The sequence below is a fragment of the Syngnathus typhle genome, linkage group LG20 (assembly GCF_033458585.1).
Source record: "Syngnathus typhle isolate RoL2023-S1 ecotype Sweden linkage group LG20, RoL_Styp_1.0, whole genome shotgun sequence".
Classification (NCBI taxonomy): Eukaryota; Metazoa; Chordata; class Actinopteri; order Syngnathiformes; family Syngnathidae; genus Syngnathus; species Syngnathus typhle.
This window is the reverse complement of record NC_083757.1, coordinates 6,512,538-6,538,630: the sequence shown is the minus strand read 5'-3', so window position 1 is coordinate 6,538,630 and position 26,093 is coordinate 6,512,538. Positions and strand designations below refer to the sequence as shown.

The following is a 26,093-nucleotide window of genomic DNA, read 5'->3' as shown; positions in this document are numbered from 1 at the left end:
CGAGGATCGATAGCCAGGCGCGTGCGTGTCCTCCACGTCCAGAAAGGCCCATTGAACGGTGAGCCCGTGACGTCACCGCAGCCTCTCAGCCTTTTAATTGATTTGTCATAATGAACTCAAGTCTTGTCGGCATCGATTTCTGCGTCGGGCAGCTCATTAAATAACGTCGTCATTCGATAACAATTACACAACGACGCCTCTAATAGAGCATGCGTGGGAATCTAAACGCCGTTTAAACATATGAGCGTGGCATTAAATAATGACACAAAAATATCGAATTGTTTAGACGGTTGAAAAATGACTCTGCATACATTTGCAGCAGTTGAAATCAAATCCATACGCTGACTTTTTTTTTTTGCTACTGAATGAGAGAATGAGGAGGCCAAATGATGAGAAGATGCAGATGGAAAAAGATGGAACGGACCAAAGGATGAGAGGATGCATGCGAGGGAAAAAAGGAAAAGAACGAGGTGACAAGCGAGGCGTGGACAACAGGACGAGAAGATGAGTCGATGAGTGGGAGAGCATGAGAGAAGAAGGGAAGAAAAAGGGGAGATGAATGTGAGGATGAGATGAGGCGAAGAGGAGAACAAGAAAACCAGAGGATGAAGGATGAGAAGACGTGAGGCGCAGACGGAGGATTCCGAAGAGGCCGAGTACAAACAAAGCGTCAGCATCCGCGGGTGCAAAGGAGAACCCGGAGGAGGAGAAGGCGGGAGGGTGTCCTAAATGAAATGCTGCAAGGCCCCTGTGTTCTCGGCACGTGCCCCCCCTTCTAAAAAAAAAAAAAAAGAAAAGAAAAAGAGATGCGGCCCATCTGGATTCTTGCAGCCTGCAAAAGAAAAAAAGAAAGGAAGGAAGACAAGAAGCGAAGGAATAAGACATGAATGAATAGGAATAACACGTAGGCTGCATTATTCACCTCAGGCTTTTTTTTTTGAACATAATAAATAAAACATGTAAAATACTTTACTTGTGCAAAAGTACTTATGAATACAAAAACACACATATTATATACCACCCATTTATTAACTTATACATAGAATAATTAGGAGATGCAATATATTTTTGTCTTTGTAGTATATCTTTTTTTTTTTTTTACCATCCGTGTATGACTGACTTTTATTGTTCTACAATTTAATAGAAAAAAAATCTAATGAAAAGAGCACAAGTGGACACCTCTGTTTCACAATCCCTATTAACACACGCGCGTGTGCGCACACACACACACACACATGCACACAACCAGTGCCCTCCAGGACCCCTCCCCATGACCCGGCGACCTAGGAGCCATGGCAACCCCCTGACCCATCCCGCCGTTGCCGTGGTAACAACCTTGGATGGAGCCCGTCTGACCAACACACACATGCGTCCACACACTACAGAGACCCCCCACCCCCCTCCCCGCCAAGGCGAGGCGAGGCGATCGATATTCTATCACACAGAACAGTGGAGCGAGAGAGAGGAGGCCACGGGCCAGCCAGATTACTGGGGGGAGGCGTGGGGCTGGAGAGAAAGAGGGGGGAAGTGTGGGGGGGGGGTCTTGACAAAAAAAGGCGTGTGTGTGTGTGTGTGTGTGTGTGTGTGTGTGTGTGTGTGTGTGTGTGTGTGTGTAGCAGTGAGGAAAAGGTTTTAGAGGAGGTAGGAGATGGAAAGATGGGTGTGTGTAATCAGGTAGGTAAGAGATTGAGAGACTCGTGTGGGTGCTTGGGTGCTCTTAATTTCTACTTTCATTTATTTTTAAATTGTTCTTATTCCGGGTCAAAATGTCGGAGTGAAAGCAAATAAATAAAAAGATGTGTCAAGATTGCTATTCTGACTCAATATATCCTTCCCTTAGATATTTAATCATTGAAAATGACTCGCAGTCTCTTCCCAAATATCCTTAATAAAAATAGCAAACTTGAATATAGTACTGCCACTGCATACTTACACGCTGGGGTGACGAATAAAGATTTAAAGACGAAAATCCCGTTTAATTTTTTTCAATGGACATTGCGCTGTTATGTTATGCACCTTGGCCACTTGGGGGCAGTATATAGACTGACATGCATAAACATGAGACGCTCGCAATGGTTCAATACTAATGTACAGATATAGCTGCCATTCTTATAAGGAACGCCCCCCACCCCCCCACCGGATACCAGGTCCGTGCTTGCGTGTGTGTGTGTAGAACAAGAGAAGGAATCAAGACAGAAGAGGTGACCTCTGTCCTCACTTAGAGGTGCGTGCAGCACCACTCACTTGCTCTGTGAGCCTTGTAATGGGATTCATGAAACACACACACACACACGCACACGCAGAGAAGCAGTGTGAAGTCAAAGTGTCCAACCTGAAGCTGCTTCCCTTGCTTGATTTCAGCATGCCTTTTAACACCTCAACTCAAGGTGAAGCTCAGGACTGACAACGCTCCCGGGTCCTGATGGCTCTCCGAGTAAGAAGTCAGAAACGGGATCAAGTTGAGCGTAGTGTGAAAGAATAAAAAAAAAAAAAGGACGCGAGGACACAGCAGATGTCAGTAATAAGTGTTCACAGCGTTTATTTCCATTTTCATGACAGAAAAACAAAAAGGAGAGCAAAGTAAAAAAAATAAAAAAGATGTCTTGTTTTATTCTAATTTATTTTCAAACATTGTAGTTTTTGCTACTGTTTTGTTTCCAGTGCTTCAAATCATGAAATGGGAGAGAAATCTCTTTTTCCCAGTACTCGGAACTTGGAAAGAGTTTGCAGCAGGAGTGGGCAAAGTGTGGCTCGCTGCATGAATTAAGCCGTACGGTTGTTCTCATAAGTTTACACACCCGGGCGGAGTTTGTGAAATATTGTAATATTATTTTGGGAATATAACAAAACACGGACATTGTCATTACTCTTTTTATTGCTATGTTTTGTTTTGTGATTGTGCTATTCTGAAATGTTTTGACAGCGATGAATTTGGATCCCATTAAAAAAAATTAAAAAATAAAATCCATGCCTGATGACTCACCAACGTTTGCCCACCCCGGCCGGGTGCTTTTACAAGGACGGCGTGTGTCACCAACAAGACAAGCATCAACACGTATGACGGGTGGGGGGGCGCGTGGGGCCAAGATGGAGGGCTGAAGAGGAGGGCCAGATGGTGTGCTTTGTCACGTGCCAATGAAAACAAACAGCTGACACTCAACTCACAGATAAAAATATTTAAAAAAAACAACCAGTCACTCATTTGTTAAAAAACAAGCACAAACACTGTGGAAGGATGGGGGGGGGGGGTGGGGGTGACACGGAGGAGGGGTTCAAACCCAAAACCTCAGCACTGTGAGGCAGGTGTGCTATCCACTCCTCCACCAAGCGGGAAACAAAAGGCGCTCAAACCTCGCACTGGATTTCTGACAAACGGCACGGCATCGACGGCGACTTTGGGCGCCATGGCAACAAGCATTGGCACAATGGCGGCGGTTGGCAGTTTCGAGCTGAGTGTTGGACAAAAAATATGACGGCGAGGATGCGTGGCAACATCCTCTCCCTCTCCGTCGTTGGTCCCGGCGCCATCTCTTTTGTTTTTGTTAGTGGAGAAGATGGCGCAAGAGTAAACATCGGCAGCTTGTCACCGTGGCAACGCGCACTTCTCTAAATGTAAACAACAACAATGGACACCACGTTGTGGTCTAGCATTTGTACGTGGGGTGAGGGGCGGGGCTTGTGAAAGGGTGAGGAGGAGACAAAAGGGGGGGGGGGCTGATGATGCGACATTTATGATGTTTTGATAATTTAATAGTATGTCTCCCTTTCCACCCATCCTGAACACACCACAAGAAGAAAAAAAGAGAAGAAGAAAAGAAACAACAGTGTCAGCACTTTTAACGATGAATCGCAGAGTCCTTCGCACGCGCGTGTGCGCTTACCTCCAGGATTTCGGCGCAGGATGAGCTTTCGGATCTCATCGTAAACAAAGATGAGGAAACTGTACGGGAAGGCGCAGAACCACCAGCTAGCCCTAAAGAGTTGGACCGTTATTTCAAATTAGCCAGTGTGCCAATTCGCCGTCTCGCCTGTTTCCCTGGCTACGTGGCTTACTTGAGCGGGTACATCCGTAGCGCTACATCCATGCCAGGGCAGTAGGACAGTAAGGCGGCCAGAGCCGTTTCCTCAAAGAGGCCGAAGATCAGAATCTTGTTCCTGCGGGAAAACGTAAAACCAAGGTGAGAGCAATGACTTCACACAAGATGTGGAAGGAGCCAAAAGGGTGGCTAAAGGGGCTTGTGAAAGAAAGCCCTTTGCTTCCACCTGGTGGCTGCTGAAGGAAACTACAAGTCCAACTGGTGGACCGACCTCATGCCCTGCTGGAAGACGGAGTTGCGTCTGGTCTTGCAGATGATGACGTCAGCCCACTGCACCACCACGATGCTGACGAAGAAGGCCGTGTGGCACGTGAACTCCACAATCTTGCGTTGCTCGTACGTCTGGGGAAATTAGAAATGTTGCTCGATTCCGCCGCATTGACACAAAAAGAATATTTCGGAAGCGGCTCGTACCCATTGTTGGCCGTAGCTGTCCTCCAGGTCGTTGTTGGAGCGGTCGTCCCAGTTGAGGCGAATTCCCATCAGTACGAAGGGCCGGAAGCCGTTCTCTGCCATGATGACGAAGTAGGCAAAGAAGCCGCCGAGAGCTTGGATCATACCTGAGGACGCGGACGCAGAACGGGTGAGGTGGCGGGCGAGCAATGAGCAGGCGGTCGAAAAGCAGCCTCCCACCGATCTGTCCGTAAGCGATGCTGATGAGCCTCTCGTTGACCAGTTTGTCTCTCATCGGGTTCCTGGGCTGACGCTTCATGATGTCGCTTTCGGCTGCCTCGTACGCCAGCGAGATGGCCGGCACCTGTCACATGGTCACATTCTGACTTACAGAAATATTCATAGAACTTAACGGTATAAAAACAGGTGACCTAATACTTTTGTCCTTTCTCACCATGTCTGTGCCTAGGTCGATGCAGAGGATGGTGATGGTACCCAGAGGGAGCGGGATGTTGACCAGGATGAAGAAGAGGAAGGGGGTGATCTCGGGGATGTTGCTGGTGAGCGTGTAAGCGATGGACTTCTTCAGGTTGTCAAAGATGAGACGGCCTGCGAGGACCAAAAGGTTCACGTGGGCCAACATCGCCTCTCCTCCTTCGCAACCCGCCGCTCACCTTCCTCCACGCCCGTGACGATGGAGGCAAAGTTGTCGTCTAGCAGGATCATGTCGGCGGCTTGTTTGGATACGTCCGAGCCGGAGATCCCCATGGCGACGCCGATGTCGGCCTTCTTGAGGGCGGGAGAATCGTTGACGCCGTCGCCCGTCACGGCTACGATGGCGCCCTGGCAGCGGCGGGAAAATAGGTTGTGTTCATTCCGCGCTAAATTTAATTTGCTCTCGCCGTACCTGTCTCTGGCAGCCTTCGACGATGATGAGCTTCTGCTGAGGTGAGGTTCTGGCAAAGACGATCTCCGTGTGGTTCCTTAAAATGTCGTCCATCTGGTCCTGGTCGAGGTCCTTCAGGTCTGTCCCGTGGATCACGCAGGCTTTGGCGTCCCTACGGCGCCACACCGGGACCGTTCACCGCAAGCCTCGGAGCGCGCGTGGCCGCCGTTGGGAGGCTCGTCTCTCACCTGGGGTTCACCTGACTCACGGGGATGTTGAGACGCGCGGCGATGTCCTCGACCGTCTCGTTGCCCTCGGAGATGATGCCCACACCCTTGGCGATGGCCTTAGCTGTGATCGGATGGTCGCCGGTCACCATGATGACCTGAAGAAGAACCAACAGGTGAAGCAAAGCAAAGAGACGCGAGAGTGAAAACGGAGACGGCGGGCGCTCACCTTGATGCCGGCGGAGCGACACTTGCCAACAGCGTCGGGGACGGCGGCGCGGGGTGGGTCGATCATGGACATGAGGCCCACGAAGCAAAGATTGTCCGTCTGGAAGTTGACGTCGTCCGTGTCAAACGCAAAACCTTTTGGGTAGGAGTCCTCTGGGAGGAAGAGGTGGCAGAAGCCTGCCAGCGATCATAGAAGACAACTTGAGATGCTTGGGGGGGGGCTTTCCCAATACTCCAAAGTCCAAATCCATTCCTCGAGTCGTCAAATGTGTGCGTAAGCTTAACAAATGTTGAGAAGGTTTACCCAGCACTCGCTCCCCGAGGCCTCCCAGTTCCAAGTAAGCGTTCTGGAAGGCCTCCTTCATCTCGTCGTCCATGGGCTGCTCGCGGCCCTGCAACATGATGGTGGAGCAGCGGTCCAGGATCCTCTCGGGTGCCCCCTTCATCACCAGCAGGTAGCGGTTCTCCGACTCGTCCTCGCTCTCGTGAATGGAAAGCTGGCGACCGACAAAGTACAACTTGCCGTTCCAATGTGGTGGCTAAACTTGCGGCCAATCAGCGGCTTGCACGGACCTACCTGATACTTGTTGGTGGAGTTGAAGGGTATCTCAGCCACCTTCTTGTTCTTGTCCCTCATGGCCTTGACGGTGCCGCAAGACAGCTCAATGCATTTGAGCAACGCCGACTCGGAGGCGTCGCCGGCCACCTCACGCTTGAGGATGGGCAGCGAGTCCTGGCCGGCCTTGAACACGGCACGGTTGCACAGCGAGGCGATACGGGCCAGGGACACCCAAGTCTGGGAGCTCTTGTCGAAGGAGGAGCCTGAGCGGGCGGATGAGAAGCCACTATTCCGACGAAGCTATTCCGACTCAGTCTCGGCTTTACCTGACTGGTCCTCGGTCGTGTCGGCCTCGTGGATCTGGTTGTCAAACCACATGTGAGCCACCGTCATCCTGTTCTGGGTCAGGGTGCCCGTCTTGTCTGAGCAGATGGTTGAGGTAGAACCTAGCGTCTCCACTGCCTCCAGGTTCTTCACCAGGCAGTTCTTGCGGGCCATGCGCTTGGCAGTTAGAGTGAGACACACCTACAGGGCCGAGAGCACCAAATGGGTGTTAGCCTTGTTGCCAAGTCAACATTTACACTCTAGTATTGGTGTGCTTGCGACCGTGACTGTGGCCAGCAGGCCTTCGGGCACGTTGGCGACGATGATGCCGATGAGGAAGATGACGGCCTCCAGCCAGGAGTAGCCCAGGACCAGCGAGAGGACGAAGAAGGAGACGCCGAGGAAGACGGCCACGCCGGTGATGATGTGGATGAAGTGCTCGATCTCCTTGGCGATGGGCGTCTGTGGAAAGCGTTTCCGGAGGGCGAGATGAGATGATGAGGTCAGTGCACTGTGCTGAGCCAAGCGGCCGGCTCACCTTGCCGGTCTCCAGGCCCGAAGTGAGGGTGGCGATGCGGCCCATCACCGTGCGATCACCCGTGCACACCACGATGCCGCGAGCTGTGCCTGGACACAGGATGGAAGGGCAAGCAGTGTTATGGAACCACATGAGGGCACCAGATACAACTTTATGCAGTCTTCCTTTTATTGACCAATAGAGGGAGCCAGTGTACCACAGTAGAGAGTCACTTCTCATATATGACATCATAAAGCTTCAGTCAGGGATGTGAGAGGAAGTCAAAAGTAGCTACAGGTGCTTCTTACCTTCCACACAGTTTGTGGAGAAGAAGGCGATGTTCCGGGTCTCCAGAGGATTTTCATGGGTGCAATCCGGCGACCTGGTCTGAGGCTCCGATTCGCCAGTCAGGGAGGAGTTGTCCACCTTGCAGCCGTGGGAAGAGATGATGCGGAGGTCGGCGGGGATTCGGTCTCCCCCCTTCACCTCCACCAGGTCTCCGGCCACCACCTGCTCGGCATTGATCTGCATCTTCTCCCCTTCGCGGATCACCAGCGCTTGCTGGCAACACACCGGCAAGCGGGAGGGAACACTGACTTTGTCCGCCTTTTCCAGTCATCCATTAACGTGCGCTGAGTCGTGAGGTACCTGGGGGACCATGTTCTTGAAGGACTCCATGATCTTGGAGCTCTTGGCCTCTTGAAAGTAAGAGAAGCAGCCGGTGATGATGACCACGGCCGACAACACGATACCGAGGTACAACTGGAACATACAAGGGAGGTCTTGGGTTAAGACGGATCTCAAATCTCCTGGTTAGAGATCATGCCATGATGGACCAAATGTGTCCACCGGTTCCCCCTCAGTCCAACATGCGCTCTGACCCTTGAACGCCCCCTGATAACTCACATTGTCCCCGGCGGGCTCGTCCTCCGTGGCGGCCTGGATGGCGTAGGCCAGGAAACAGAGGATGGCGCCGATCCACAGCAGGATGGAGAAGCCGCCAAACAGCTGGCGACAGAACTTGACCCACTCCGGAGTGGTGGGCGGCGGGGTCAGGGCGTTGGGGCCATCTCGGGCCAGGTACTCGGCAGCCCTTGCGTTGGTCAGACCCTGAACCAGGCACCAAAATATCTAAGTAACTGGACAAGGAACTTGAAACCTAGCAAGACCTCACCTGGACGATGTCAGTGGTGTACTTCCTGCAAACTTCCTCCACAGACATTTTGTGCTCCGTCTACAAATTTCAAGCAGAAACGATTGGTCAGCTTCAGCCGGGGTCATTTTACAATGTGACCTGCCGAGATACTTACGATGGGGACTTCCTTCTTGAGGTCGTCCATACCCTTGCCTCCTTTCTTCTTGGGTGACTCCTTCTCGTCCTTGTCCTGCGTGGTGGCCACGCGGTAGCTGTCTGACCTTCCATACTGTCCATCACAAGAAAAATGTTTTTTTTTTGTCCAATTATGTAATTGTATAGTTTATCGAATAGTTCAAAACTGTGTTGCTATGGCAACCTGTTTTGTGATTTTTAGGACCTTAAATTAAGTCTCGTGTGTGTGTGTGTGCCATCTGTCATCCCGCAGATTACAGCTGTTTACTACACTATCAGATTAAACGCAGTGAACAACAATAATCCCGAGCGCCCCATTCACTTTGTTCCCAGTGTCCAGCGTGCACGGAGTCGTAACCATGAGCACGGCCGTGCTTTTAATCAAGGATTTCCATCGCCAGAGTCCGTCTGAAAACATTAATATGATCACGTAGAACGAGCGAGGCGCCTTGGCGGAGATCCTATCTGCTACTGTGGCAATTTAGCGCTAACGAGCCTCATCAATTGTGCGGATTAGATCACTCATTTGCATACTTTGAACCCATTATGGAGCATGCAAGGCGGTACGGTTAGGTTTGAATTGGCGTCTATGTACGAGCTGGCAGGAGCTGTTATCGTTTTGGGCAATTTTCCAGGCGAGCTGCAGGCCTAATGAAGTCAAATTGATCAGAACGTGAGCACAAGTAAAGCTGTAACATTACAAACAGGCACAACTAACTCCTCCTCGCAAATAATTCTCGTGCAAATTGTTGAGCTTTTTTTTTTTCCCCCCCAGACCAATATTACTCTGAGTACTCATTGAGATCTCCCGCGTCAAGTACTAACGAGGAGGACTTAATGTGAGATTTATTCAGTGATTCACAGAAGCCAATCACGTTCGTCATATAGAATCAAGACAAGTCAATATCCGGCGACATCGTTGGGGTTGCCGAGCGGTGGCCGCTCGATTCTGATTGGTGGACGGTCGCTGTCGCCGTCACGCACGCAGACAAGTCACAGATTACACACAGATCAGTGGAGCAGTCGACCTAGAAACTGCTATATGGATGAGGGAGGGAGGGGGGTAGGCTCCTCTATAATCCATGCTCTCCCCCCACCCCCCTGCCACGTCTGCTTTTAACTCCTCGGGTCCAATCACAAAACTGAACGGCAATCCCGATGACGACTACATTCGAGGAACAATCAAACATGGTGCACGGCTGCAGAAGTGAAGCGTCGCCGCCAGAAAATGGCATCAACAGGTGATTGACAGCTAACAGGGGGTGTGATGTTTCCCAGCAACATCCAATCCGCAGGAGCCGGAATTTTTTTATCCATGTGCAAACGTGTGTTATGTAACGCAAGGGTATGGAAACGCCGCTAAGGCCTGACGTCACGGCACAGGGCCGCAGAGAGCGATTTCATCGATACAAAACTCACACACTCGTACTCGGATGGAAACCAGATATAGATAAAACATTGACAAGTTACGCAACGTGCATAATGAACATTAAAAAGGCCGGGAAGTTAAAATCAGGTTTCATCAAGCACCTTGGTTTTTATGTTCCTATCCAATGATTAACTCTGCTGGTTTGAATCTACATCACATGTCTCCACAAAGATGATGATGTGCAACAAAGATAACATGAAGACATTAAACCAAAAAAAAATTATGGTAATAAACGTCAAAGGCACTTTTTCCTCCTGGCACCAAATAGACTTTAAAGTGGCATCTTTGGGTGAAACAAAAACGTTGGTTCTGGAAATAATCGTCGATTAATCGCTTATCGGAATTTTTATCTGCAAATCATGTACATTGGCATAAAAAACTTCAGCACAACAGATGCTTACTTGGCGTCTACCCGTGTCGTGAGGGGTCGCGTGACTGACATTAAATACGTTCTCGTGCGACGGCTCCCTGGATTCCCGTCGTCTCCCTCCGTCGGCCATTTTCTTTCCTTTATTGCCTGTGTTGTGGCGCAATGCCTCATGGGAGGCCTGGCTTGTTTATTATTATTTTGTTTCAAAGGGAAGTCACAATGTATTGCTGGGAAGGCGCTTACATGATTTTTCAAATCCGTTCCACACGATTGCCAATTTTATTCCTCAATACCTCTGAACGTTTTCCCACCTCAAAGTGACTCGCCGTCTGCTCGGTCCTTTGCCGTCGCGCCAACGCCGATCCCAATCTGACCTTTGCCCGAGCCTCATCACCATCATCACCCGATTGATTGACCTCAGATGCCTCGTCACTCCCGCCCGCCCCCTCCTCCAGAGTAAAATTCACTCACAGTATCAAACTCTGTCGAGTTAGCCTCGAGCGAGCTTGCCGACAAAGCGTGACAGAGCGCCGCAACTTCTCCGGCCTGGCCTGAATGCTCTCTCACCCCACGATTGCAGCTTGCCGCCTCGAATCGGGCACGGAGACGACTCCTCCACCAATCTCACTTCATTAGTTGGACTGCATGCAATGGGACACTCGCTAGACTGCGTTTTTTAGCATGATGACTGTCCACTGGTAGAACATTGCGTGGAACCTGTCAGGCATAATGTTTCATCTCAAAACTCCAGGACAGAGAATTCATTATTTTAATCATATCAACCCATCTAAGAAACCGCTCATGGACTGTGTGCCAGTAGGGGAGACAACAAGAACTTCAATATTTGCGGGGGGGGGTTAATGGGGGAGATGTTCCCGCCCATACACATGATGCAACATGTAATCATCGCTTTTAAATCATTTCAAAAAGGCCATTTATTAGATTTGTTTTCTCAACGATTGTAACCATTTGAACACCACGTTGGGCAATTGCATGTTTGAAACATGCCCCATTTTGCCAGCCACCTTACTCGCCACTCGCCCTTACATTATTTTCTGTGGGGTTAATAAAGATATCAGAACAAAGCGGCCATTGATAGCAAGAAATCGAAAACCATGTTCATTTGCTTTTGGCTATTGAAAATAATGAATGATTGATTAGGAATTGGAAAATGAGATCATAAATGGAACTTAGGAGGGGGCACCCATTTTGTCAACATGGGAATCACAACCTTCATCCACTATGTTACAAATGCTGACAATGACGGGAACGGCTTGCAAGCATCCACCTGTTATCACACACACTTTGACTAAATGGCGTCCCGCTGGTTAATGGCGGTTGGCTTTTTTTTTCATTGTTGTGTTGCTATTCATGACTAAAATCTCGACAGGGGGGCTTTTAAACGCAAATATACCTGCAAATCTGCGAAGTGCTTATAGCCAATAAATATGGTTTATATAAATGCACTTAGAGTAACGGGTTACTACAGTACTCCGCATCTAAATGCTGGGGATTGCCTTATAAATGTGGCGCAAAAAGCGGGTCGGAGAGAAAGCTGCAAGACCATTTTGAAAAAACGTGCAAATGTCGTTCTTACCCCCATTTTGGCTCTCCTGTGAGGTGAGGTTCGAGCAGGTGGACTTAATTGTCCGTTAAAAACAAAGAGAAACTCTTCAGGTGGGCGAGGGTAAAAATTCTCCCTTCACTTGTTGGCTACAGCTTTATGGAGACGTAGAAAGTGTCAAAAAGAATTGTTGGAAATAAAATATCAGCACAAGAGTCCAAAACGTTTTTCCCCTTCGCGCAAATGATGCCGCTGGAGAAAGTAGCGCCGCGCAGATGTTTGGATGTCGTGTCCTTCCGCGAAGCTGCTCGCCTCCCCAGATTCCGCGGAAGAAAGATAGAGCGTCAAAATCGTTTTTTAGAAGCACAGTAATGGAAAAATAATCCTATACATTTTAAATTGAAAAGGAGAAAATATACTTGAAAGCACAGAGATGGCAAAAGTACTATTCACACTGAAATAGCATAAAAAATACTGGTGAATTTAAGAAGTAAGAGTGTGTTACTTTTAAGTAATATTGCCCAAATAAACCTTAGCAAAACATTTTCAAACAAACAATTATTGAAGGACAAGCACCATGTAGTTGAACAAGTTTACTAAAATATTTTATTGAGCATAAAAAGTCCATTTGGCACAGTAACTTATTTTCGCATAACGTTTGTACTTTGGATTTCCCCTGAAAGAACCATCTAAGTGTAGCCACCGTGGCTACAAACTTGACCCAAAGAAAATCTGCTTTAAGATGGCTGACATTCATGAACATAATGACAAAAGATGCCATGCATAACAGTGAGCTTTTATTTGGCCATGGTTCTTTTCCACCTGCTTTGGAGGATTAGGCAATTATATGCATGTTTTTACATCACACACACATCCACATGACCTGCAAAGATGAATAAGAGCCAAACATGCTTTCTAAAAGAAAACGCGAATACGTGTGAGATGAATGGAATCAATATCGGGCGCCATCATAATTACAGCATGGCCTGATTTCTCTCGTGTCGGCGCTGCAGCTGCTTCATCCTTCATTTCTGAATGGAGTAGAGGGGAACCCACGGTATGAAAAGCCACTTTGGAAATCCTAAAATCTGCTCAAGAAGTGCACTTGGTAGCATGCAAATATTTGTCGCTCATTAAAATTGGTGTTAAAAAAAATCTGTCAAACTCTCCATCTTTTTTTTTTTTTTTTTAGAACTGATGTCAAGGACACAACATGAAGCCGGAATCCCCACTTCCCTTAAATCCCCAAATTGACATAGTTTAATTTTAGACTGCTTCCATAAATAAACTCAATCTATCACTCACACACAAAAACCACACACACACAAACACTCGGACGCAATCACTAATGTTCTTATAGAGCGACTGTGAGTAAATGACGGGAAAGACTGTTGCCTGGCAACCGCATCCAGACTTTGCAGGTCATGTGACGGAGGCACGCACGCACACAGGAGATGGTAAACAAATATCGACTGTTGCTGCGTTGTCCCACAATGCATTTTGGTGAAGGGTCATGTTAAATAAGAGTGAGGGCTTTTGATGTTCCTTTGTTGGAATGAGCTAAAAATAGCATTCATTTATGAATGGGGATCTGCTGGAGAGTGGCCGATGAGCACGGCTCAGCACCTTTCCCAGAATGCATTGCAGTAGTGCCTCATTAATCCCAGACAGTTAAAATGACCCTCTGGTCATTATTTTCAACAAAAAAATCTAATTATCTTTCACCACTGAAATAAATGGAAAAGCCATTAATCGGTTTCAGAAGCTAATAAACATCAACAGGATTTTTTTTATTGGAGGAAAATAGCACGCTACAATACTGTAATGAAAAAAAAAACACTAATAACAAATGTAGGGAATTAAATTTGTGCATCAGGAGTTCATTCAATAAGGACTGTGTGATGTGGTGCGCTTTGCCCACTAGGGGGCAGTATAATACATATATAGATTTGATGATGAAACACTCAAGACCGTCACAACTGAGCGGCAGTAATGTAAATAATTTTTCATCCGTAGAGCATTCACCTTCACGGGCCCCAATCTCAGTTTGGGCCCCCAGCCTGTCCCATCGATAGGACAAGCGAGCAGGCCGGGCCAGGCTCCCATTGGTTGCCGGCGTGCAGCCTGTTGCTGGGCTGTTTCCATGGTGCTGATATCAGTCTTTTTGGCTCTCCTCGCCTCCTCCTCAGTGTGAGGATTGTGCTGCATGGTGAGAACGATGTCTCCAAGGAATTCGGCTTTCAGGGGAGCACTCGTGCGCAAATGAATGAGACGGAAAGAAACGCGGCGGCTGGGATTAAATGTCAACCCGTCTGAGATTCATCATGTAAAATCTCCTATAGCTAACTTGAAAGAAAAAATAGAATTCTGTTTAATATTTGATCAGTCAGGAAACGTGTTGAAGTAGTGAGGCTCCCGTGGGGCACGCAAGGCTTCCTCGTGCGCTGCCGCCATCACAGGAGTTTGGACCACCTTCAAGTTGACGCCGCCACGGGCATCGTTAATCGTGTCCGCCAACAATTTCCCGATAAAAACCTGCAACAAACAACAAGAGAAATTCCAACTCTAGTTAACAGCACTTTAAAACAAAAACAAAGTACATGGAACCAGAATAAGTCACATAGCAAAGGAACATTGTATTTTGGTTTTGGTGTCAGACCCCTTCGTGGCGCTGTCCCAAATCCTCCAGCGCTGGTTCAGGCCTAATGGACTCTATGTGTTTCTGCCTCTTTTCTTTGATTTCCTGCAAAAGAGCCAAAATGACTCCAAGAAAAAGCCTTGGGGACTAAGGAGAAATGCTGAAGGACCAAAACAAACCTTGAGGATGTCATAGTTGGACGTCTTGGAGACAAAATTACTCCACGACTTGGCTGTGAGCTGACGTTGCTTCCAGTGAGATTTCATCTGCAAAACAGATAAACCAACATCACGAATCTGCAGTTACACTCGTCAATCATTCGTTCTCACCTCTTCATACATAAGTTCTTCTTCCCTGCTGGCCTCCTCGTCATATTGCCGCAAGATTTCCTCCTGCTCGGCGACCACCGCCTCGGCCGTGCGTTGCGACATCTGCTGGGCAGAGAGTAGAATCTCCAGGTCTGGCGTGACGGGTCGGATGCCTTCCAGGCTCAGCTCACGGCTGATCTCATCCCACACCTCGCTCACCTGCGTTACATCATCAAATACTTATTAGGGCTTCCCTAGTGGATGAGTTTTAGGGTCTGGTGTTTAGAACAAATGTCCCCAGGTCTATGGTTCTACCAAAAATGGCACATTTTCAGGCATGATGTGGCAGAAGAATAATTCCAAATGAGGATACACCAGCCATTTTGTTCTTACCTTGAAATCAAGGTACTTTTTGACAATACTCAAGGTCATTCTGTCCCTTAAGGACAATCCTGGAAGATCCTCGAAACCTGCAGAAGATGGTTTCACAGTTATGAGGTCAACGTATTTGTGTGTTTGATTGTTTGTGCTGTTCAATAATCAACCATTGTTTGGATCGGCTTTACCAATTCTGCAGAAGGTCAAGTAAATCTTGGCCAGCAGGTTTTCTTGCATCTCCAGCACGACGGTGCTGGTTGTATCCAGAGTCGACATCAGCTCTGCGTCGTCCACCTTCCGATGGGCCAGGACGGGCTCCTTCGGGTCTGAGTGTAGTTAGGAGATGTCTGTCTGTTCTTTGGAGCCGGCGACTCAAAACAAACCTGCGATCCCGCCGTATTGGTTCCGGTTGACTCCAAGATCCTCCTCCTCTCGCCGCCACATTCGCAACAGGAGACTCGGAGCCGTCCGGCCTCGGCCGTCGCTCCAGCTCAGAATGTGGAAAATCGTGTTCCGGTTGTCGCACAGCTCCAACAGAGTGGCCAGGACCACGCAGTGAACACACTTGGGACTCGACTGAAGGAAGAATAGAGACGGTTAAAACAGAAATTCCTGGACCCGGGATGGGTTTGGGTTACTTACACTGAGTAGGTCGAGTAAAACCAGCACCCCATCTTGGATTAGGAAGTAATCTTCTGTTGTGTAGCAGCCCACGATGCAGGTGCTAACAAAGTCAACACAGCATTCAATTCATTTTCAGTCAACCTCACTCGAGCCCACGTACTCAAGACCCTAACTCCCAATGGTGACCCTAATTCCAACGCAACATTTCTTCAATCAGCAATGGAGTAAATAGCGTTAGCTTTAGCCGCACTGACCGCACGCACACCAAGGTCGAGAGGAGGAGCTTGTTGTGTCCCAGGCCGCTGTAGAACATACTGGCGCCCCTCCTCAGGAAATGGATCGTCATCTCCACGCCCACGGACCCAAACAGCTCCTGCCGTGCCACGCCCGAACACGTCAGTCTTAAATTTTCTGGGTTTTCAAATATGAACAGATCACAATCACCTTCCTGTGCATGTTGTTCTCACAAAGCGCCGAGAGGATGATCAGCATGTCGGACTTCATCTCCACGGTGACCGCATCCTCATCGCCGGGGCTCGACTCCATCCGTATTAGAAGCTCTGAATGGGTGAGATGGAGGACATCTAAGGTGAGGTCTTAAATGTACCTAAGAACTAAGCCTTAACCACCCTCCATGACCTAGAAGCAGATGTATGGTTCCCTGGTCGCACAGGTCCTGGTTGAGGTTCCTGTCATCCAGCGAGGTAACAGATCTCATCAGTCTGATGGAGTATCGCATGTGAGCCTTCTTGCTGCCTCGGCCTCCGGTGGCGTGGAAGCTGTGACCTTGACCACAGTAGCCGTCTGGAACCAAAAATTAAGTCGAGGTTGAAGGCCCAGGAAATGACCGCAGGGGTAAGTCCGAGTCGAGTCTAAAATCTGAGAGTTGGTGGCTCGAATGCGGCGACACTCACCTTAAGCTTGACGGTGGGGTCTTACCTTCCATGACGCACCAGTCCAGAAGGTGCAACAGGGTCACGTTGCCATAACAAGACATGTAGTGGTCCAGAACCAGCGGCGCCAAAGTGGCGAGGACTGCCAGAGCCTGCAGCTGAAGCTCCTCCAGCTGGACGGACGACCAGTGCCGAGACCCCGATTTGACCTCGGCGGAGGCGACGGGTGGTTTGGCCAGGGTCAGCAGGGCTAGTATCACTTGTTCCTCCTTGAAGATCTGCACCACAAACAGGTCGGCATCCATGTCAAGATCTACCTCGATATGATTTGACGTTTGAAGAACAAGAATCGGCCACCGGAATGATTGCGGGATCTCTGGACATGACAAGTAGCAGATTTAACAGCAGCTTCTTCATTTGTAGGTCTTCCATATTGTACGTCAGCTTCAGCTTGCCCACCAAACTAGTGTCACTCTTCACTGAAAGGGAAGCATGGTAGAAAAGATGTCCGTCAAATCCAGAAGGAAACTCTTGGCGTGGGTGGCAATTTGCCTTACGTTCGGGAAACGTGCTGAGCGCAACGAGCTGCCTGGCGAATAGGCTCTCCTAAAAAGATCATCATTAGATAATCAATTGGAACAAATCTATTGATCTGAAGATGTGGCTCACAATGAGGAGAGCGCAGGAGTTCTCAGCAAAGAGGGTGGTGAGTACCAGCAGATCGTTGCGGACTTGGAGGTCAACGTGGCGGAAAGTGTTGAGGAGAGCGTGGATAAATGCTTCTTTTAGAGATCTGCAAGACGCAAGAAAACACAAGATGAGACTTTTCCAAGATTTTCTGCTCACTAAACAAATCAAAAAATGGGGTTGGTGGGTTTAGGGTTACGATCGGGGTGAGTGGTTTTAGGTTTTATGATCTTAGTGAATGAAGTTGGGGTGTTGGTTCGACGTACATGGCGCACTCCACGCTGCTTAGCTGGGCGGCCACTGCGGCCTTGTTCCCACTCTCCAAAAGGTTCCAGAGGATTTCCGAGGAATGGAACAGGATCATTCCGGACGGGTCGGGTTCGTTCATGCGCAGACAGATGCTTTCGGCCCCTTGTGCGCTCAATATTAAAGCGCAGTTCATATCTACAGATACCAAAGTAAGATTTGTGTCCTACAGAAAAGGATGGCAGCTTGGCTCACTGACCAGATGTGCTGGAGAGCATCTGAAGTGTTTGCAGGAGCAGGAGCTTGATGGCGGGTTGCTTCTCCAGCGCCGCCACGGATAGGAAGAGCGTCTTGGCTAGATCGCTACGCTCCAGAAGCTGAAGTCGGTAGCCGGGGGACGTCGGTTGAGGCCCTGTGAGAATCAAGGCTCGTCAAAGCAGACCCAAACCATTCTCGGGTCGCTATATTAGGTACACCAGCCAATAAGATCCAGGCCATAAATGTAGTTTTGCAGGTTGGACCGTACCGTCAAGCGGCGCTTTGTCTGGAACCGAGATGCTGTAGAAAGACTTGACCGACTCCACGACATGACGCCTCACCTCGCTGTCCGACACCTTCATCAGGTAGCCTGCGTGCACACACACACACGTGTCAGTTGGACTCAAGAGAAACCCTTCATCGGTTACACTGTGGACTCGAATGTGAGCATGAAGATGTTTGTGCTGGAATACCAATGCGAGAGAGAAACTGCTTGACATCTTCAGCATAGTTGAGCTCATCCGACACTCTCTCTTTCAGGAAAGGAAGCCTCAGAAGGACGAACGACAACATTTTGTTATATTCGGGAAACCCGACGTCATTTGAAAACTCCGGGAACGCTTCCTACCTGGAAATCTTCAGAGCCTCGCACAGAATGCCGCAAAATTCCGGGTGCTTGTCGGCCTTCTCGCCGCAGACTTTGAGGATCCTTGTGATGATCACCAGCTCCCTCAGCAGCTTGAAGATGTCAAGGAAACCACAAATCCCTTGAAAAAATCTGACAGTCGTGCATGGTGGTACGTGATCCCAATCAGAAGGAAACGTTGACATGAGAAAGGATACAAAGCCGTGTTGTTTCTTCTTGAAGAGCTTCTTGAGCACAAAAAGGTGCCTCCCATGCATGTGGGTCTAAAAATATAGTGTAAAGGGAAATGTACTTTCGGCAGTTTGCAAACATATTTGATTAAGGCTGCGTTAGACATATATAATCATATCAATATAATTTCTAGTAGTAGTGTGGTCGCATATTAAGTGGAAAGGAATGTGCAGGCTACATGAATTTGTTTTCTACAAAGTATTGTGGAACAGGATGTCCAGACAGGGAGGACATCTCAAGGCCGGTGAGGAACGCGAATAACAACTCGTCATTGTGGTCCAGACCCAACCGCCCACAACTGAGACCAGACTGAGCAGCGGACGACCATCGACCAATCACCACACAATATTTTGCATGCTTCAATATTCATATTGTCTTTCTTTAAAAGTGGGCAACCCGGAAGAATGTGTTGTCTCTTGGTGGTCACAAGAACACACAAATCTTAGTGTGAGGGACCCAGGCTTGTATTAGCTTGCTTTGTCAGGATTAAACAATTTGTAAATTTGGCCTAATTGATCTACTGGTCTTCTCTTTGACAGAACGAACTCGCAAAATTGTTAGGTGCGACAGTGTGTGGATTTGGACATAACAACTCTTGTGTTAAGTGTTGATCACAATTTGGAGTCAGATCAATAACTAAAATCCGTAGCCTAACAATTGTTATGAATAAAAAAAAAGTGCCGCCCTCATCCCCCACCCCTTTGCACGCCACTGCAAATGACATAGAAAGTGCATTTGACTTACTGTCAAGGGGTCTTCAAGCAAATTTATCACCTTGCCAAGATCGAGAATTCTTGGACAGACCTAACAAGCAATAAAGATTATTTGGCTGACATCATACTGTTTTGACAGAGGTCAATTTTACAGTGCACTACTGCAGGCTACAAACCCCAATATAATTGAAATAGTCACCTGCTCAACATGGTCTGGTCCTCTCGGCCGGACAACCGCTAGCTCCGATTTCTCTCTATGCATAACTTCACATGAATCCATTTTGGATTGAAAACAAAACTTGACACCGATTCACTCAAAACAACGCCTGAAAATGTGTCAAAACACGCCGAATGTGGCAAAAGGCAATGAATGGATGGAACTATTTATCTCATGGGACATTCTGTCAAAACAACCTTGATGAAGAAGTTGAATATAACTGATGATCACATAAACATCAAGTAGTTGTCAAAAAGCTGCCAGTGGTGCGTTCCACTGTAAATCGGAAATTTCGCTTTCGCAATCGTAACAAAAAGACAATGAACACCGATATCAACACGGAAAATCTTTATCTTTTTTAATTTTCTGTTTAATAATTTTAAGCGTGTTTGGACTACGTCAACTGTGTTTTATCCTAATTGTATTCATAGTTCATGATTTGTTTTGTTAGCTGTACGTTTTTTTGAGGAGAAGAAATAGCTTCTCCCGTTATCTTGCGTGATAAAATTCCACACTAATAGCACCCTATTATTTTAGTGACGTACCACGCCTTTTGTCCTTTCGACAGACGTGAAACTGACGCGTTCACCACCTTAGTTTTCACATTTCCAAAGTTCTAAAAGGCACCATGGTGGATGTTTGGCTTGCAGTCGTCATGGTGACAGACTACAGCTACGGCGAACGAGAAGAACCAAACTACACTTCGAAGGATAACGCCCATTTCCTGTCTAAACCGGTAGTGGTATTGCTGCAACAACAAACGATGCGTTTAACCCCACCAAAACAATAAAAAGGCGACGAGTAGAATACTTCGAATGGTAATAGAAGAATTGAAAAACCCCAAGTCTTAATCCAGAAGCAATACGAGTCCAACAACATGCTGTCGGACGCAGGTCAGTGAAGTATGGCAATAGCCAACGCTGCTAGCCAATGCTAAACGTGCCACACTAACACAACACGGCCGATGTAAAGAGCTCATTGTTGTGTGTTTTTATTGCGTTTGAATCGCTCAACTCGCGAGCATATTTACTGCAACACATGCATTTGTGTTCACTTCTCACGCCGGGACCCTTCAGACCCGCCGCGTTGTCTCTTAGCACGGCAAGCAAAGGCCAAGGTGGAGCACTTTCTTTGTTGTCATCATGTCACTCACCACAAGCGGGGCTTGTTGTTCACCAGACTACCCCGGCAACGGCTCCGGGGCACGGCGAGCCAAGAGAAAGAGCTCTGGGGAGTCTCCAGGCGACAGCCAGGCCCTGCGATCATCCGAGAGGCAAACTAACGTCCGGGTGAAACGGGCCAATAATCCTCCACCTGGACAGGTACAGTGGTCGACCTACCGTCATTTGTATTCTAAGCCTCCATTTACCTAACCCGCACATCTTATTGCTATAGGTCAAGTCAAGTAGTTTTAAGGGTGACTTTAGTAATCACACAAGAGTCTGAAAGAACTTCACAGGTTCACAAAATTACCCCAAGCAGCAACTTCAAATCATTGCCACCTAAAGGAAGGGGAAGGAGAGAGGAGAAGGCAGCGGCAGTAAAACAGGCCAAAGTCCAGACGTCAAAGGGTGAGGCAGGGTAAGAGACTAGTTGCAAGCAGCACCGTGGACAAGTGGTTAGTCGATGAAGAATTGCAACAGCATCACTTTGGTCATGGCCAACTAACCCGTTATACACAAATGCTAGTCGACAGCCATGCAGATTTCTTTTTCTGTCTTAATGCGGATTGCTGATGGAGCTCCGTCACTGGGATCATGTCTATTTCCATAACAAAATGGGCTGCTTTGTGTCCTTTCAGAGCAAAAGAAAAGCGACGGACACCGAAGAGGAAGACGACCAGTCAGAGAAGAAATACAGGAAGTGTGAGAAGGCAGGGTGCTCGGCCACGTATCCCGTCTGTTTTGCAAGCGCTTCTGAAAGGTGGTTACGTGGATCACTCGCCTTGCGTGTTACCTATCGATAGAATGTATTTTCTTAATAAATAAGGATGGTGCCCTTGAGTAAAATTTCCATTTATAGGTTCTCTTCTTGACTCAGGTGTGCAAAAAATGGATATACGTCACGCTGGTACCATCTGTCCTGCGGTGAGCACTTTTGCAACGAGTGCTTCGATCATTACTACCGAAGGTAAAATTCTGCCCCCTTAAATTTGTGACTCTCATTGTTGATTCATTTTCATTTTTTTTCCCCAGTCACAAAGACGGCTACGATATTTTTTCCGCCTGGAAAAAAGCGTGGACGAGTAACGGCAAAAGCGAGCCTAGCCTCAAAGCCTTCATGGCGGACCAGCAGCTTCCCTATTGGGTACCAAGTTGGCAGGAGCAGGTACGTCGTCGTGCCCGCTCCTCTCGCTGACGCTGGGATGTTCTTATAGGTGCAGTGCACCCAACCCGACTGCAGGAAGTGGCGCCAGCTGACTAAGGAGATCCAGCTTACCTCCTCACTGGCAGCCACGTACCGCTGCGGGATGAAGATCAATAATGTCAAGGTAAAAAAGCAGAAGTCGTGTGGATGGAGAAGCAATCCGAAACATGCATCTTGTTTGTGAACAGAGCGAAGGCCCCGACCAGTGCTCCCAGCCAGAAGACCTGGTAACCGTGATCGGTCCTTTTTAGCAATTGACTTCCAGCGAGGTGTCCAACCTGACCTTTCACCTTTTCTCTGTTTGTGTCAGAGAGTGGCGGAGGTGACGGACAGCTGGTGGCACTCGATGCTCATTTTGCCGCCGTTGTTCAAAGACAGCCCGGCCACGCCCTTCCTGGCCGCCTACTATCCCGACTGCGTGGGGATGAGTCCTTCCGGTTCTCCCGGCGGCGCCTCGCTGAGCGAGCTGAGGGCCGACCACTGCAGAGCCGCCCAGCCCCAAAGTACATATGCACGGACATTGTCGTCATTGGCTTCCTCTGAGTCGTCTGCGGTGACTTTTGCCCTCTGCTCAGTCGCAGGCTTGTGTCCGTACTTCCAGCCTTTCTACCAGCCCAACGAGTGCGGCAAGGCTCTGTGCGTCAGGCCCGACATGATGGAACTGGACGAGCTTTACGAATTCCCCGAGTTCTCCCGCGATCCCACCATGTATTTGGCGCTGCGTAATCTCATTTTGGCCTCCTGGCACAAAAACTGCAAGGTAGCAATGACGCCTCCAACTGTGTCAAGGACAAAACCTAAATGAGCAAAACCTTTTTTTTTTTTCTTCCCACCATCCGCTGAAGGAGGTGCTGACGGTCCAGAAGTGCGTCCTGCACGTGGTGGTGCGCGGGCTGGTACGTGTGAGCTGCGTGCAGGAAATGGAGCGCGTCCTCCATTTCATGACCCGCAAGGGCCTTATCAACACAGGGGTGCTGGCGGTCCAGCGCCCCCTGCTGCCCGAGAAGTATCGTGCGGTGAGCGCCGTTTCCGCCTAAGAAAGTTAACGCAACAATAACAATAATCGCGTGATTTGATGATGTTTTCAGGAGAACGTCATCGTGATCGGCGCGGGGGCCTCGGGGCTCGCCGCCGCTCGCCAGCTGCACAACTTTGGCACGCAGGTTTGCGACCTTAGATTTGACCTGTAAGATTAGATTTTTGTCTGAATGTTCCACTGAACTGAGTCCAGGTGTTGGTGTTGGAGGCCCGTGAGAGAATCGGAGGTCGCGTGTGGGACGACACGACGCTGGGCGTCGTCGTGGGTCGGGGCGCTCAGATCGTCAACGGTTGCGTGAATAACCCGGTCGCTCTGATGTGCGAGCAGGTCAGCGGGAAAATTTGGAGAAATGGAGAAAAACTTCAAGGTCATGACGGGTCATGTTCACGCAGATGGGCGTCGCCATGCACAAACTGGGCGAGCGCTGCGAGCTGTTTCAGGAGGGCGGGCTGGCCACCGATCCAGCCATCGACAAGCGCATGGAGTTCCACTTCAACGCCATTCTAGACGTGGTGGCCGAGTGGAGGAAAGACAAATCGCAAAGCCAAGACATGCCGCTCGGAGGTGCTCCAGCCCTCACTGGGGGGTCAAGCAAATCCATGAATGGAATCTAAAACTTTTTTTTTTTTTTCACAGAAAAAGTGCAGGAGCTTAAAAAAAACTTTCTTCAGGAGTCTGGCATCCAATTCAGTGAGTTGGAGGAAAAAGTGCTTCAGTTCCACCTCAGCAACCTGGAGTACGCCTGCGGTAGCTCTTTAAACCAAGTCAGTCCGGTCTGCTCTTTTGATGGATTCCATTTTCCACAATATTTTGATACATTGATTTGAGTCGAGTCTTATTCGTGCCTGCAGGTTTCCGCCAGATCGTGGGATCACAACGAATTCTTCGCGCAGTTCTCAGGAGACCACACGCTGTTCACCAAAGGCTACGGCACGCTGCTCCAAAAACTAGCCGAAGGCTTGGACATCCGCAAAAACTGCCCGGTGGCAAAATCATCTTCTTTGCACAACGACGGCCATGTCGGGAAAAGTGATTTTTTTTTTCTCATTTTCCAATTTGTTTCAGGTGAAGACCATTGACTACTCAGGCGATGTTGTCCGAGTGACTTGCTCCAATGGCTCCCAGTGGACAGCAAAGAAGGTGAATTTTAAAAAGTCTTCTTGCCAATACCGAGCTTTGAAGCATTTTCTCTTCTTTTAGGTTCTGGTGACGGTGCCGCTGACCTTGCTGCAAAAGAATTTTATCCGGTTTGTCCCACCGCTTCCCGAGAGGAAAGTCAAAGCCATCCACAGTCTGGGAGCAGGCATCATAGAGAAGGTTATATTATTTTGGGGGTGCTAAAAAAGTTATCTTGCACTTTTAGAAATAAACTCTCAAACGCCCCCAATAGATCGCCCTGAAGTTCCCGTACAGATTTTGGGACAACAAGGTCCAAGGAGCCGACTACTTTGGTCACATCCCGCCCACTCCCGACAAGCGAGGCATGTTCACTGTCTTTTACGACATGGACCCACAGGTTTGTGTGTTTATTTATTTTTGGAATACATAAAAGCCAAAACCAATTGATGCATGTGTGCAGGGAAAGCAGGCCGTGCTCATGTCAGTCATCGCCGGGGATGCCGTCGCCGCTGTGCTGGACATGCAGGACATGGATGTAGCGGGCGAGTGCATGAAAGTTCTGCGAGAACTTTTCAAGGAGCAGGTCAGAATATTTTGCTGTTCTGGAGCTACAAATGGAAATGGACATGAATATGGGTCAAAAAAACGTTTTGTTCAACATCCCTGACAGGAAGTTCCAGAGCCTCTGCATTTCTTGCTTACACACTGGAGCAAAGATACCTGGTCGCAAATGTCCTACAGCTTCGTGAAGACGGGCGGAAGCGGCGAGGCCTATGATATCATCGCCGAGGACATTCAGGGGAAATTGTTCTTCGCCGGAGAGGTACGAGAAGCTGGCCAGATCTCGTTTGTAGAGTACTGGTCTTCATTGTGGATTTTTTTATTTTAATTACAGCAGCGTATCAATTGTTAAACCAAGAAAAATTCTCAATTTTTTTTAATTAATTTTTTTATTGCCCCTACTTTTTTGTTTCCAGGCCACCAACCGACACTTCCCTCAAACCGTGACCGGCGCCTACCTGAGCGGGGTCCGAGAGGCCAGCAAGATGGCCGCTCCCTGAGAGTCCACGGAGCATTGGTAACACGCCGGGCATGGACGCACGGGCTGAAACACCACCAAATTGTGATTAACACACTCACACACATGCGTTCACACACTTGAACCACTAAAGGGCTTCAGCGAAAGTTTGTTGCTCAATCACAACATTTCGTGGAAAAAAAAAATACTTGGACCTGCTTGACTGGAAGCTTCTGAGAATCAGACATGGCTTAATTTTCCATTAACCAGGAAGGCTGACTCGAGTGGTTATTTAAAATCTAACAAATAAAAATCTCCTTTTCTGTGTGTTTTATACGGCTCGTATTGTGATTGTGCCTGTAAAACATTTTATGTGATGTCAAGAGTATGTCTGTTCTACCACTTTTTGTTGATGCTTATTTTTTTTGTAACAAACTCTACTTTCTCAGGGATGACATCAGGACAAGCAGTTAAAACGAAAACCATGTTATCCGTTACGTATTTGTCCCTGAATTTATAGTTGGTCAACTGCACGAGAGTATTGTCGCCATCTCTGACGTCTCTAGTGTTCTCTTTTTTTTTCTTCCCATTTTGGCGCTTAGTATTTATCTGCTTTGCTGTGTGTGTGTGTAATAAATTGTGCTGCAAACTGCCATAGCTATCTTCCTTTATAGGACCGTTTAAGTTGAACTGGGCCATATACTTTGTCATGAATTGAGTCATGTAAACAAGCAAAGAAAAAATAACATGCAATCAAACAAAATGAAACTTGCCTATACATAACCAC

At 48.3% G+C, this 26,093-nt stretch overlaps 3 protein-coding genes and 1 long non-coding RNA gene across 10 annotated transcripts; 2 read left to right on the top strand and 2 right to left on the bottom strand.

Moving 5' to 3' along the window:
* Nucleotides 1-2,606: 2,606 nt before the first annotated feature.
* On the bottom strand, nucleotides 2,607-12,143 carry LOC133144830 (sodium/potassium-transporting ATPase subunit alpha-3-like). The gene is made up of 22 exons (XM_061267796.1): nucleotides 11,958-12,143; nucleotides 8,542-8,655; nucleotides 8,406-8,465; nucleotides 8,138-8,341; nucleotides 7,880-7,993; nucleotides 7,540-7,792; nucleotides 7,253-7,341; nucleotides 6,997-7,176; nucleotides 6,717-6,915; nucleotides 6,409-6,653; nucleotides 6,136-6,328; nucleotides 5,833-6,008; nucleotides 5,625-5,761; nucleotides 5,398-5,548; nucleotides 5,165-5,333; nucleotides 4,945-5,099; nucleotides 4,731-4,854; nucleotides 4,512-4,657; nucleotides 4,309-4,439; nucleotides 4,054-4,155; nucleotides 3,882-3,973; nucleotides 2,607-3,776 (listed from the first exon to the last, which is right to left on the bottom strand). The coding sequence occupies exons 1-22, from the start codon at nucleotides 11,961-11,963 to the stop codon at nucleotides 3,748-3,750; spliced, it is 3,069 nt and encodes a 1,022-aa protein (XP_061123780.1). The 5' UTR covers nucleotides 11,964-12,143; the 3' UTR covers nucleotides 2,607-3,747.
* Nucleotides 12,144-13,711: 1,568 nt separating this feature from the next.
* LOC133144591 (cilia- and flagella-associated protein 69-like) lies at nucleotides 13,712-20,057 on the bottom strand. Its single transcript, XM_061267411.1, has 23 exons — nucleotides 19,746-20,057; nucleotides 19,578-19,637; nucleotides 18,800-18,865; nucleotides 18,585-18,694; nucleotides 18,430-18,506; nucleotides 18,225-18,326; nucleotides 17,958-18,110; nucleotides 17,719-17,896; nucleotides 17,435-17,558; nucleotides 17,323-17,371; nucleotides 17,123-17,244; nucleotides 16,812-17,043; nucleotides 16,512-16,676; nucleotides 16,317-16,432; nucleotides 16,127-16,245; nucleotides 15,891-15,972; nucleotides 15,632-15,824; nucleotides 15,437-15,574; nucleotides 15,264-15,340; nucleotides 14,892-15,089; nucleotides 14,742-14,828; nucleotides 14,584-14,667; nucleotides 13,712-14,459 (listed from the first exon to the last, which is right to left on the bottom strand). The coding sequence occupies exons 1-23, from the start codon at nucleotides 19,824-19,826 to the stop codon at nucleotides 14,307-14,309; spliced, it is 2,766 nt and encodes a 921-aa protein (XP_061123395.1). The 5' UTR covers nucleotides 19,827-20,057; the 3' UTR covers nucleotides 13,712-14,306.
* Nucleotides 16,078-19,335, top strand: LOC133144595 (uncharacterized). Of its 4 annotated transcripts, none has more exons than XR_009710736.1 (5): nucleotides 16,078-16,267; nucleotides 16,344-16,461; nucleotides 16,546-16,727; nucleotides 16,834-18,321; nucleotides 18,497-19,335. It is a non-coding gene; the product is annotated as an uncharacterized LOC133144595 (long non-coding RNA). The 4 variants fall into 4 exon arrangements; XR_009710735.1 differs by having other exon boundaries at nucleotides 16,829-18,321; XR_009710737.1 differs by having other exon boundaries at nucleotides 16,546-18,112; nucleotides 18,213-18,321.
* Nucleotides 20,058-20,457: 400 nt separating the features above from the next.
* On the top strand, nucleotides 20,458-25,959 carry LOC133144592 (lysine-specific histone demethylase 2). 4 transcript variants are annotated; one of them, XM_061267413.1, is made up of 21 exons: nucleotides 20,458-20,656; nucleotides 20,943-21,085; nucleotides 21,565-21,686; nucleotides 21,804-21,893; nucleotides 21,959-22,070; nucleotides 22,141-22,254; nucleotides 22,319-22,357; nucleotides 22,441-22,633; nucleotides 22,706-22,890; nucleotides 22,976-23,146; nucleotides 23,219-23,293; nucleotides 23,362-23,496; nucleotides 23,562-23,733; nucleotides 23,806-23,942; nucleotides 24,021-24,152; nucleotides 24,235-24,309; nucleotides 24,370-24,486; nucleotides 24,560-24,685; nucleotides 24,749-24,871; nucleotides 24,959-25,111; nucleotides 25,266-25,959. In XM_061267413.1, exons 1-21 carry the CDS (start codon nucleotides 20,641-20,643, stop codon nucleotides 25,347-25,349), a joined length of 2,514 nt encoding a protein of 837 aa, XP_061123397.1. In that variant the 5' UTR covers nucleotides 20,458-20,640; the 3' UTR covers nucleotides 25,350-25,959. The 4 variants fall into 4 exon arrangements, with proteins under 4 accessions (XP_061123397.1, XP_061123396.1, XP_061123398.1 ...); XM_061267414.1 differs by having other exon boundaries at nucleotides 20,459-20,656; nucleotides 23,806-23,933; XM_061267412.1 differs by having other exon boundaries at nucleotides 22,441-22,890; nucleotides 23,806-23,933.
* The last annotated feature ends 134 nt before the right edge of the window (nucleotides 25,960-26,093 follow it).

Bases quoted from the DNA above. Each gene is read 5' to 3' on its own strand.
- LOC133144830 (XM_061267796.1), bottom strand. The intron at 5,762-5,832 runs GTGAGCGCCCGC...GTTCTTCTTCAG, and splicing joins GTCGCTCCGCCGGCATCAAG to GTCATCATGGTGACCGGCGA. The intron at 4,855-4,944 runs GTGAGAAAGGAC...ACCATGTGACAG, and splicing joins TCGACCTAGGCACAGACATG to GTGCCGGCCATCTCGCTGGC.
- LOC133144592 (XM_061267412.1), top strand. The intron at 21,086-21,564 runs GTACAGTGGTCG...GTGTCCTTTCAG, and splicing joins ATAATCCTCCACCTGGACAG to AGCAAAAGAAAAGCGACGGA. The intron at 21,687-21,803 runs GTGGTTACGTGG...TTCTTGACTCAG, and splicing joins TTTGCAAGCGCTTCTGAAAG to GTGTGCAAAAAATGGATATA.
- LOC133144591 (XM_061267411.1), bottom strand. From the start codon at position 19,826: ATGGATTCATGTGAAGTTATGCATAGAGAGAAATCGGAGCTAGCGGTT. The intron at 18,327-18,429 runs GTATTCCAGCAC...GTGTGCACGCAG, and splicing joins GCAGTTTCTCTCTCGCATTG to GCTACCTGATGAAGGTGTCG. The intron at 17,245-17,322 runs GTAAGGCAAATT...CTTCCCTTTCAG, and splicing joins GCTCAGCACGTTTCCCGAAC to TGAAGAGTGACACTAGTTTG.